Source organism: Benincasa hispida, chromosome 8 (assembly GCF_027475165.1).
Source record: "Benincasa hispida cultivar pf3 chromosome 8, pf3_genome.v1.1, whole genome shotgun sequence".
NCBI classification, from domain to species: domain Eukaryota; kingdom Viridiplantae; phylum Streptophyta; class Magnoliopsida; order Cucurbitales; family Cucurbitaceae; genus Benincasa; species Benincasa hispida.
In genome coordinates, this window is record NC_143485.1 from 36013271 (window position 1) to 36025830 (window position 12560).

The window sequence follows — 12560 nt, forward strand, 5'->3', positions numbered from 1 at the left end:
CAAACAGGCCAAGATTTGGAGGGGAGTCCTACAACTTACATGAAACAAAAAGAGAGAATAAGAGGGAAGAAGAGAGAATGGGGGAAAATATGAGAGAAAGAAGAGAGAGTCACCAAGATTATATATATATATATTCCAAATCACCTTGCTAAATTTATTAGTTGAGGATCTTTTAAATGTATTATTGAAAATTCAGCCTCTAAAATGACTAATTTGAAATTTTAGAATCAAAACACGCTTTAAGACGGAGAGACCTTTGGGAACCGAGGGATCAAAAGGATATTTTTCCTACTATTATTGCAAGTAATGATATGAATGGAGTAAATGATGTTGATGCAAGTGTTGTTTTGGTGACCCCTTTCTAGTTTTTACATCAGTTTACCACAACTCTAGCATAACCACGAATAGTCTTGTTGTATACTCTTCGTAGTGGCATCCCCTTTCAATGCACTCATATAAAATCAATTCAAATGCAACCGTCTTTTATTGTTTTGTGGGGCTAGGTGTTTTTGTTTGAAAATCAATGCTCAAGAGATAATGCTTGCATTTGAACATTACCAAGATATTGCTAGTTTAGTTGAATTATCAGAAGTGTTAGCTCTTTTAATGGCATTACTATCGCTATTGAAGCTGGCTTATACTTTCTTTTATACTGAAATGGATGCTCAAATTCTATGGAAGCTTATGACAAGTCAAAAGAGCTATTTGAATGAAATACAATGTTTTGTTGATGCTTTTCGTTCAAACAACATAGTGGCTTCCTCCATATGTTCCTTTTTGTCAAGCATGAAAGAAATATCGCGGTTTACGATATCATGATTCATGCTGATCATTTCAAACACTAAAAAATTTGGATTAAAGATTACCATCTTGGGGACCTCTGCAATCTGTAGGGGACGTTTGGCGCGCAGATTTGAAATAATAAGCCTAGGAATGTTAACTTGGGGTTAGGCTGAGAGGTTTAGGTAGACTGAGTTAAAAAAAATTGTGCTTGGAGTGCAGATTTTAGAAGTCTGGGTTTAAGAAGTCTGTGTTTGGACTGCAGGTTTAGTCTGAAAATGAAGTGCATATTTATAAATCTTGAGTTTATGAAATATTTTATTGTATTTAATCTGTGGTTAAATTTTAGATTGGTTTAAATTTGTCTTTTTTAATTATTTTAACATAGTTAATTTTAAAATAAACTAAAAAAATAAGAAAAATATATATATATATTTTAATTTTGAAATAGAGATTTGATCAAAATTATAATTTTATTTAATTTATTGTTTTAATAATTTGATATTTGATTTTACTCGGTCTTGAAATAAAATTTCATTTATACTTTTGTCACCTTACCTAATTTGAATTATGGTTTTCACACAAATAGCCTAAATAAATATACTTAATTACAAGCACAGTCTAATGGGCTATTATTTTATACAAAAATCATATCTATATAATAATAATAATAACTGAAGGAACTCTTTGAAAGGTCTTTGAGTGGAACATAGAATTGTCCCAATTTCCCAAATTTCATAGAACATAGAAATTTATAGAGATGAACAGAAAAATTATGCATTTAATTTAGAAATTTACAACATGCTTAAAACAAAATACATAAATAAAATTAGGGTTCATAACCTTTACCTTTGAAGACGTTCTTCAATTGAATTCCCTCGAACAATAGGATCAACACCACGAAAGCTACTCGTGTTCTCTATATGAGACCCTAGGAGTTTGTGGGCTCTTACTATTTTGATAAGGGAATTAGAGAGAATAAAGGAGATGAGAAGGATAAGAAAAAACTATTACGTAGTGGAGAGAAAGAGTGGAAGGGAGTTACAATTCCCTCACAAAAATGATTTTAAATAAATCATTTATTTAATAAATAATTTAATATATAAATTTACATGATAACTACCTTATCATGTAATATATATATTAAACTATATGTTATATCAAATATAACATATAACCTATAGTTTCTATATTGTATCAAATACTATATAACCTATAGTTTCAATACTCTCCTACCAGTGGCTTTTAATATACATCTCATTTATATTAAATTTAATTATATTGATCCAATTCATATTTGAATCACATTCAAATATTTATTTCCTCTCTAGTAAACGTTATATTATAATGTTTCAAATACATTATAGTAATTACATCATATATAATTAGAATAAAATTAATTATATCACATATAACTAATTCCCTCAATTAATTTGAAAAAAAAAATTAATCCAGAAACTAATTCTCATTTATTCCCGTTGAGCTACCGAGGGGACCTCATGGACCTATAGCTTGAAGCTCCAACGGTACATGAATAATTAATTAAACTCTTTAATTAAATTGTTCACTATCCGTTAACTGTTAGGCACTCTACTAAAGACTAACAGTTGCACTCTTCGCACTACAGATATATTTATGTATCTATTGGATATAACCAATTAACAGTACGATGACCCTTCACAAATTGCTCGTAAGTATAGTTGGACACTTACCGTTTTGCCCCTGTAGTTACATTTAACTCTTTAAATACCACTGATCCCTCTAATGAACAATAAATTATAGTCCAACTGTGGCCAAACCCCTCTCGGACCAGGAGAGGGTGTGGCGCCACATAGTTCAAACCATGGAATCAGTTCTTAAAGAAGCAATTTATCTACTTACCCGGACGTTGGGGAAATAGTAAATTTTTTATTGTGTAGCTGTGTTTCTAGCTCCCCAATCAGACGAATCCCCAAAATGGAAGGCTTGTTGAATCGGTGATATGACCACTCTCACTCATACAAATCAAAGGGTCGCCTTTATAGGCAGGAGTTCACAACTTACTGGGGATTCAGGTCATGTTACCTATGTTCATCTTAGTGAAATATAATTCTCTATTATAAACGACGTTAAATAATGAGACTAAACATTTCGTGGTCCGGTCTTATACAAACTTCTTTGTATAGAATATCCCCGTTCACATGTCTCCACATGAATGATTAGGATCAGATCATTTTTAACATTTTACAACAATTATAACATCTATGAAGCAGGTCATACTCATAGTGTCATCAGGATAAGGTATCCAGCCTTATTCATCTACTACAAACCATTTAGGTTATCATTTAAAACACAATCCACCCATGTGTCTCTACATACATGTTTAAGGTACAAGATAACATTTTATTTTAGTTTATTTGTTTGTGGTTAATGCAACTAAAAATAAATAAAACATCATATATTTTATTAAATAAATAAGATGTTTATACAATACAATTACAAACTATAGGACCGTACGATATTTAAGGCATCAACCCCAACAACAATAATAATACGAATAGAAGCATGTAAGGAATGTTTATTATAGTAATTGATTTACAACTAGAAGAAATAAAAGAAAATAAATGAAATCTCCTAAAATAAAGTAAATATATAAACAAAGAAGGGAAGAGATAGAATTAATATATATATATATATATATTCGAATAAATAACAATAATTAAAAAGAAAAACATCAAATGAAAAAAGAATCAAAAGAAATAAAAAGTGTATTTTAAAAAATATTACTTTAATTAAACTAAGAACCTATTTTTAATGACTTAGAAAAAACTGTTTTCAAAATTTCATTTTATTTAAAACTTTTGATAATAAAAACTCCTTGAAATAAAAATATACGTGTTTGACAACTATTTCTTAGAAATATTTGTATATATAAGTATGTTTGGTTTGTTATATACTAAAAATGTTTTTTATTAATGTTTTTCAAAGTTAGTCGATGGTGGCCAAAATTTAGCCAAAGTCGATGGGACAAAAGTTCAAGGTTGCTGGAAGTGGTGACCAAAGGTGGCAGTTGGAGTTGGCCGACGGCGGGCATTGGAGATGGTGCCCGAAAGTTGGTCGTGAACTTCCTAAATTAAATTAGAAAAACAAAGTATAACCCATGTTTACTATTCAAACCCATGGTAAGAGTGTGACTTCCTAAACCTCTATCTCAAACAAGGGTTGGGTTTAGGATGTCTAATCCATCCCAAATCCAACCCTTGAAACAAACACTCTTAAGATATTCAAATTCCTCAAACTACTTTTTGTTTGTTTTAATTTTGATTACAATACCAAAAGAAGAGGGAGATAGTATGAAAAATTCTCCACAAGTGCAATAATTTTTCATTGTGTTAATTTGGTGAGGGTAAATGACATCATGTATCCTCTCTTCAACTATTTGATTGACAAAATTAGTTGCCAAAATCAAATATATACCCTTTAAAATGAGTTTATGTTGGGAGAAATTTTTTCCAAACGTTGCAATCACTTCAAATAATATTTGGGTACATCACATGTATCTGTTTTTTTAGTATTCTGTTGGAGATTAAACCTAAGAATTTTAGAAAGAATACCATGTCAATTATTATTGAACTAAGTCCATCTTTAACTCAAATGAGTGGCGTAGGCCAAATCAGGGTTTAAAAAATATTTGTAATATATATTTAAAAAAGTAAGGGTAAATTCGTAATGTTGCTGCACACAGTCTACAAGCCGATTCCTCGCGGCTTCCAACCAAACCCCAGAACCTAAAACCCTAACGCCCTTATACGACCTTCGCTCTCTGTACTCCGCGCGAAAATGGCTGACGCTTCGAGTTCGGTGAACAAGGTGAAGAATTTTCTCTTTTCCGGAACGGCAAATTCCGTGGAGACTGTGAAATCCTTTTTCAATTCTCAGGTTTATGACGAAGAAAAATGGGCCTTGAACATGGTACTCTTCCGATCCTTTAAATTTCATTTCAAAATCTGTCTTTCTTCTTAATCTGGATTTTCCGATCTCCATAATCTTATAAGTGTGATTTCTAGGATTGGGCAACATCCGTTTTATCGTTTATATTGCATTATTAAGGCCTTGCGCTCTGTTTGATAGCTGAGAAAGTTTGAGAAATCGTCAGACTTTTTTGTTTCTCATTTACGGCAACAAAAGTGTCGATCCTTCAATGGAAATGAGATTTTAGAGTCTCACACTAGTAGATTAAAGTATGGAAGCTGTTAAGTGTTATAATTGCTTTGAAATTAGAGAAATTTTGGGAGGAAATGTAGGTTTTCTCGAGTTCGGTCTTGCTAGAGAATATTTGGTCATATTAAATTCAAGAACTTGTTGGATAGGCTATTTGTGAAGTTGTATGTGTTTAGCGCAGTTAGCAGTCCCTTCACTTTATCTCATTTGTTACTGTTTCCTTCTGGTCTGGCACCTTACTTTTTGTTGTCTCAAAGTGTGATTATCATTCTTTTTTCTCACTTTTGAAATTGTGTATTGGAGAAAAAGGAAGAAAAGAAAAATGAAATTTTTGGTTTTGGGTAATTACAAACGAGTGGTAGGTTTGCCTCTGTTTATCTTTATTCTTATGTTGGAGCTGGGAAGATTAAAGGAAGAACTGAACGTAATGGATCTGGGTTGGTTCTCTATATTTTTCATCTAATTTAAATTGATGCTTCAACTCAAGCCAAGACCCTTAGTTTTTTCAGCCTTGAGATTTACACCTTATTTGGGTCATTAGAGACTTAATCCTTCGTGATAACGCACCAAGGCAAAAGTCTTTACGCATCTTGCGTAATGGTTAAAGAATTAAATTAGTTCACTCAAGTCTTAAAAAATGTAAAGGTTCCCTTGTGTATAGAATGTCAATACTTGAGTTGTGGCAAAAGATTCTAGAACGTTGAAGACAGTTTTCTAGAATAATTCAATCCTTGAAATATATCCATCTGTTTCTTATCGAAAATAGAGTAAGTCAATCCTGATAATAGCTGTGATGTTAAGGTTGACATTTTAGAACTTTAAATTAAGTGGACGGGGGTGTGCATATTATATACATTTCTATGTAAAATTATACGAATGTTGCAACACTTGATGGATCATACAATTCTAGGATTTGTATGGTTCTTTTTTTAAAAATAATATATATATATATATATTTAAATTGAAGCTTGCACCTATACCAATTACCATCTCGAGGCCTTTGCATGGCCTCTTCAAGAGTAAAGATCTCGAGACTATCTTTAGTCTTTTATTCGTTGATTCAATTTGAATAACTTGCTGGAAATTCTATGATTTGTTCTGTCTTTCTGAGTTATCGGTTACAGTTGCCAATGCATCATAACTATCTCATCTTGTGCCACACTATCTCATCTTGTGCCTGTGGCACATGCGTCATTTTTCCTATTGAATCTGAAACATAAAACTGAACATGATGGGCGTTTTTCCATTTCCAATAAGCATCATAGCTTTTCATAAAAAAAGTAAGCATCATAGCTGTCTCTGCATGTAAATTTGAACTTTGAATGCATGAAAAGAAAGAATTCTTTTGGCATTAAGAAGAGGGATGAATGTCATCGAATTGGGTTGTACCAGAGCTATTTTACTGCCTTAATTCATTCCTTGGAACTTGGGAAAATATTGTTTTAACTTAGATTTTTTAGAAGAAAGTCATGGTTATGTGAATTCCTTTTTGCCATAAAGTACTTCTAAAGAAAAGCCTCTTTGTTTTTCTGTTTTTAAAAAAAGAAAGAAAGAAAGAAAGAAATGTCTGGCACCGAAACAAAAGATTTCCTTGGTATGGCTCTATTTTATAAATAGAACTGAATTTCAACTCTCTTTGTTGCAGAAATTGCTTCGTGCTGCTGGGATGTTTGCAGGTTCCATCCTTCTGATGCGGAATTATGGTGATCTGATGACAATATGAGAGTTCGCGAGAGGGCAGCAATTTATAGTGCACAACTTTTCTCTACTTCTGAGTTTGTTACAACTCTATTCAATTTCTGAGAGCAATTTCTTTTTTTTTTCTTGTCCTCTTGATAATGTTCGAACTGATGAGAATGTGATCTTTTTCCCCTTTGTAGTTGACCGATCTTTTTAGCGCACTCGTTTTTCACCTTAAACAGATGGAAATATGAAAAACTGAAATCCAAACCCACTTTGATCAGACCTTGAAAATACCTTCTTTCCTTCCTGCACAGAAAAAGAAAATTACATTTCACTTCATCCCTCCATTTATTTGGCATTTCCCCCTCAAATATAACCTTTAAACCTTTCACAGTAAGGTTTTATAAATGTTCGTGAATTAAAAATGGTTGGAAATAATAAACTTAGAAATAATATTGATGGGAATCTAGGATGAATGTGTTTGGTTGTGTCATGTGAATCTTATTAGGATTTTATGGGAATAATATTACTTTTGTATTTAATTTGTAAAATTAATCATGAAAACTCTCTAAAATTTTAGTAGATTAATTGATAAACAATAAGTTCAATTCAAGTTCGGAGAAAAATTAATTATTTAACAATCAAATTTACAAATATTTATAAAATGAGAAGTTTATAATTAAAATTACTTAATTATGTAATTGGATGAATTTATATAATTATTATATTAATTAATAAGATAGCTAATGAATTCGAATTAATTAATGATAAGCTAATTATAATTATTAAAAAATAAATTCATATTATATTAATTATAACGATCATTAACTAACTACAAATATAATTAATTAATTAATTAATAGTTTTATTGTATCGGTTCTTTACTATTTATTGAAAAATAAGTGTGAATATATATGTGTATATATAAAGTAATTTATTAAACTAAAATAAAAATTAAGTATATATTAAATTATTTTAATATATATATATATATTAGTTGATTAAATAAGAGTAGTTAGATTCATCTACTATAATTTAAAATTTAATATAATTCTATAAAATATAAAATTTTCATATAATAAATAATTTAAATTAATTAGTTTTAATAATATAAAAAATAAAAGAATAAAGAAATGTAATATAAGAGGAGAGAGATTGGAAAGGAAGAAAACTCGTCTCTTTAGATGGGAATCATTTGTGGATATAATAGATTTTTCATGCCAAAGCTACAAAACTTGTACCAAACAAGGGGCGTTTATTCCTAAATCATTTCCAACCTTATTCTCATCTCAAATCCCTCGATCCAGATGGCCCTTTATGGACTCTTCTTACATTTAAAGATTATTATGAATGTTCAAGATATTTGCAAGCATTATTAGTTTCTTTTGTTTCAAATGAATGATGCGTTTTAAGGCCTTCTGCAAATCCATTTCCACAGCATTGGCCATTGCTTTTGCAGCCTAAAGCATGGAATGTGACATTGTCGGCCATAGTTGTGTCAATTTGTGATTTTGGAAGCCCAAAATTCTGAAACGAAAACCCATAAAGTAAAAAGAGAGAGGAAAAAGCTATGAAAGCCTGACTTCTCCAAGATGCTTAATCCATTGGAAGAGAGAAACGTGGAGAATTGGGAGACTTAAAAAGTACAGAGAGGGATTCAAACCAGTTTTTTATTCAGATGGAACAAAAAAGGAAAATATGATGAGATTGACAGTCAACTTTGTTGTGGAAATTCATTAGATATTTTCTGTGATGAAATTGAATTTGATGAGAGAGTGTAGAGAAGTGGAAGTGAAGTAATCAAAACAAAACTGTGTGCAAAGAAATTATCTAGAGTTAGTATGTTTCAAGAATAGAAGAGAAAATTTGGTGTGGAGAGATTATAGGTGTACACGGATTGGATGGAGATCTTTTGGACCAGTCCGAATTCAAGTTGGCTATCCAAAAGATTCGAATAAGTCTCTAATCCAACCGATCAGGTTGTGTTTTTCTTATTAATTTAAAATAGTTAAATTTATCTGCAACCACATAGAATTTAAACGTTACGTACCAAATATTCATGGTATCTATTATAAAATTTAAACAAAGACAAACATCTTAACAATCCTAAAAGAAAAAACATTAAGAATTCAACCTAAAGCTAAACCCTAAAGATTAAAACTTATATATTGTAAACCCCCGGACTTGTCTTATTAGTTAATTAAGTTTAAGTCCTCTTAATTATGTGTTTAATACATGTATTAGTAATAATGGAAAAGAATGCACTAAGTATGTTTAGTGAAGATTGCATTTGAAATACTAGAAGAGGAAAGATTTTCTAAATGTTGCTTGTATATGTGTCCAGATGGTGAACCTGGTCAACGTGTAGGAAGTGGAGAATAATAAAGGAAAGCCAGAGGAAGAAAAAGAAAATATGCTTAGTATAGAAGCTTAAACTCTCAGATAGAAAGGTATACAATGACGCCTAGTGGTAAGATGGAGAAATGGTTATGTGAGATAGGTGCTGAGAGCCATGGTGAGTTCAAGAAAATAAACACACAGAAGATGCGGCAGGGGAGACGTTAAGTCAATGGTTAGATGGGCCACGGAACACAAGGCATGTGTTGACTAAGAGCCAAGCCTGGGCATCGTGCTTGCGAGGCGATGACCAAACGGTTGAAGCTTATGCGGTGGGCAAGGACGTGCGTACAAGCTTAAGGGGACGTTGAAGAGTGTAGTAGAGGCTTAAAAGTGTTGATAGGTAGCATGCGTTCATGCGTGGTTTTAAGCTGTGAACGCGTGACGCAAAGGCTGAGATGCGTTGACCGAGAGAAGGGAATGTGTTGCAAATTTAGCCAATGCGATGGTTTAATAACCTGGGCGTTAGTGTGGAGACGAAAGATTTCAGCTTAATCACCAAGCTTAGTGGGACAACTGTTGTGTTTATATGCTCTAAACATGTTTAGTGGGCTAGCTGTCATGTTAAGCATACATGATAACCATGCACTCCCAAGTATATAAGGGAGGTTGAAAGAAGAGCTCGGTTTGGTTGATCCAATTGTGCTAAGGGAGAAGAGTTCAGCTGACTTAGAAAATTCATTGAGGTTGAAGAGAGCTGAAGGTGCCGGGAGGAAATTCTCTAATTTTAGGTTGAAACTTGAAGAATTTTCTAAAGGTTCAAGAGCTTGTAGACCTGATCGAGCAAAGTGAGAAGACTTATGAAATCTGGGCTCATTAGGAGGGATCGGGAGCTCAAAATTTGAGGTAAGAAAGTCTAGTACAACAAATGCTGAAACTAAAGTTATGAAATCTGCAAGTTTGATTTTGAGATGATGTTGTGGATGAATAAGCAGGCCGCTGCATACGAAGAATAAGCAAGCAGCTAACTCAGTGAGATTATGCATTTACGCATACAACATAGCAAATCCACAACGAAGGCAATTTGAGTACATCGCATAGTGGATCTTCATCACATAGGTTGAGAAGTGTTTCAACGTTTACCGAGCATCTTGAGAAGGGATTCCCAATTGTCATTTAAGTTATAAGGCAAAATGGCTAGGGAATAGTCAATGCTAAGGATGGTTTTTTATGTGTCGGAAATATGACGCGATAACCATTAGTATGCAATAAAGTTAAGTTGTGCATTAAGCTCAAAATGGAGCTAAATATATTGACCAAGGGACCCTTCCTTTTCTGGGCAAATGCAAATAGGAGAGGCATACAACCCCTCAGATAAGTAGCTTATGACAGTGAGTGACAAGTTTTAGTAAATGTTTTCTAACACAAGTTTTATGAATGATTTCCAATGCATAGGTATTTTATATTAAGTTATTATATTATGATTTTCTCCAATACATGCCTTAAAAATGAATGTTGATCGCATGATCTATTTTTTTAAATGATGAAATTATTTAAGAGTTTAGCATGTGTTTTCCAATAGCCCATGCCATGTTTTATCGATGATGAAATTGATCAAGTATACTCCATATTTTACAAGGCACTATGCATTGATATGAAACCATGAGGTATGATTATTTCAAATATTCATATTTTGTATATGTTCTTAAATGTTTAAATGTTTGGGCCTTGTAGAAACCCTACTCCAATGTTGGTACCGAAGGTATGGTAAGGTACCCAGATTTCAAGGATGTTAGGGATCCTTGACACTGAAGGTATGGTAAGGTGGTCAGGACCCAATTTAGTTGTACGTGCACGTAGGGCTATGTTATCGACGTTGCTGAAATCGAGCAAAAGGGCTCTCTCTCAACTAAGGTTATTAGGGATTGAGCAAAATGGCTCTTTCACATGTTTAGGCAACGAAGTAGTGGAATTTTCAGAAAGATGCTAAAGAGTTATTTTAGGTTTTTATGATGTATTCTTATGATTTCAATTCCATTTTCAAAACCCTAATTATGACTTGTAAATGTTTCCTTTGATAAGCATGTTTATGTTAGTTATGATTTAAAGTATGGTTTATTTAAAATAGTCACTCATTGGGCTTTCCAACTCACTCTTTAAAAAAAAAAGTTTTCCTCCCCAGATAACGATCAATGTCTCGAGGCCTAGCGGTTCTGCCAGCCAGTCACTCCCTAAACCCTCAGGAAGATTACAGTTTATGTGGCTTATAACATTCTATTTAAGTTTTATATCCATGTTAGGGAGAGAACAGAGTGGAGTTTGCATCGTATATAAGTTTGGTTTCTAAATCTGTTATGTATGTTTATGTTGATATTTCTGATTAGCAGTAAACTATATGTTAAAAGTGGTTGCTAGAATTATGTGCTAAGTTCTAGAGAATTATAAATTGATAATCCGATGTAATAAGTGCTAAGGATACAGGTTTTCATGAGTATGTTGGTGGTAGTTATCATAAGAGAGTTGACAATTGCTGTCTTCACATCTCTCTTTAGATTAAGAGGGTAATCTAGGGAAGGGTGTGACATATATCAACCCAACCCAAGAACAAAATTAACTCAATCCATCCCTTACATTTGGGTTAGGTGGTTTGGGTTATTCGGATTGTCGAGTCATTTGACACTCCTAGAGATCAATAGGTCCAAAAAAATTAAAAAGAAAGCATGTGAGGAATATGGAGTGAAGTTAGTGGGAACTAACCTATATAGATTAGCCAATCCGAGCATAATTTATTTAAAAAATCAAGAGAAGAAGATGAACTATAGATGATGCACAATAGGAATGAAGAGAATTTTCTCAACCTCACTCCACCAATTTTATTTTTTTGGATGTTAAATCAAAATTTTATTTTCTATGATCTAATTTAAGTTTCAATTTAATTTCTATCGTTTGAAGAGTCTCAGTTTTATCTCCATAATTTGGATTTAGATTTCTACTTGGTCTCTATAATTTTAAAAGTTCGAATTTTTAGTTTTTACAATTTGGTTAAATTTAAATAATTCTGTTATACCTATTAGAAAAATCTCTTTTTTTTCATCATCTTCTACTTAGCATAAACCTTCAAACAGTCAACTAACAGAGCCAACCAATTTTAAACATCAGCTCTTTATCACGTAAGAAAGATTGTGTCATATATCGTGACGACGCGGACAATTTTGTAAAGTTCGATAAATTAAAAGAACTACTTCGACATCTTAAAATTACGAGAATCAAATTAAAATTAAGCTCAAATCATAGAAATTAAAGTGAAACTAATAAAACTATACGAACCAAAATAAAATTAAATTAGATTTGTAAACAATTTGTTCCTTAAAAGCAGCGATGATTATTATCAGATCTTTTGTCCCTCGGAGCAAGCAGAGAAACATGGGATTAGTAGGAGAGACAAGAGACAAAGAAAAGAAAAATAAGAGAAGGAAAAGAAAAAGAAAAAGAAAGAGAAACAAATTTGCTGTTTGTGGGTTGCTTTTTGTTTCTATTAATATTTAGATAGAAAGTTACAA

The 12560-nt window shown here is 32.2% G+C and overlaps 1 protein-coding gene across 1 annotated transcript; it reads left to right on the plus strand.

Moving 5' to 3' along the window:
• Window positions 1–4475: 4475 nt before the first annotated feature.
• On the plus strand, window positions 4476–6943 carry TOM5 (mitochondrial import receptor subunit TOM5-like protein). Its single transcript, XM_039038123.2, has 2 exons — window positions 4476–4731; window positions 6626–6943. Exons 1-2 carry the CDS (start codon window positions 4600–4602, stop codon window positions 6701–6703), a joined length of 210 nt encoding a protein of 69 aa, XP_038894051.1. The 5' UTR covers window positions 4476–4599; the 3' UTR covers window positions 6704–6943.
• Window positions 6944–12560: the final 5617 nt, after the last annotated feature.

What these genes read in the sequence shown, in the direction of transcription:
- TOM5 (XM_039038123.2), top strand. Translation starts at nt 4,600, where the DNA reads ATGGCTGACGCTTCGAGTTCGGTGAACAAGGTGAAGAATTTTCTCTTT. An exon ending in AAAAATGGGCCTTGAACATG is followed by an intron (nt 4,732 to 6,625) that starts GTACTCTTCCGA and finishes TCTTTGTTGCAG; the next exon opens with AAATTGCTTCGTGCTGCTGG.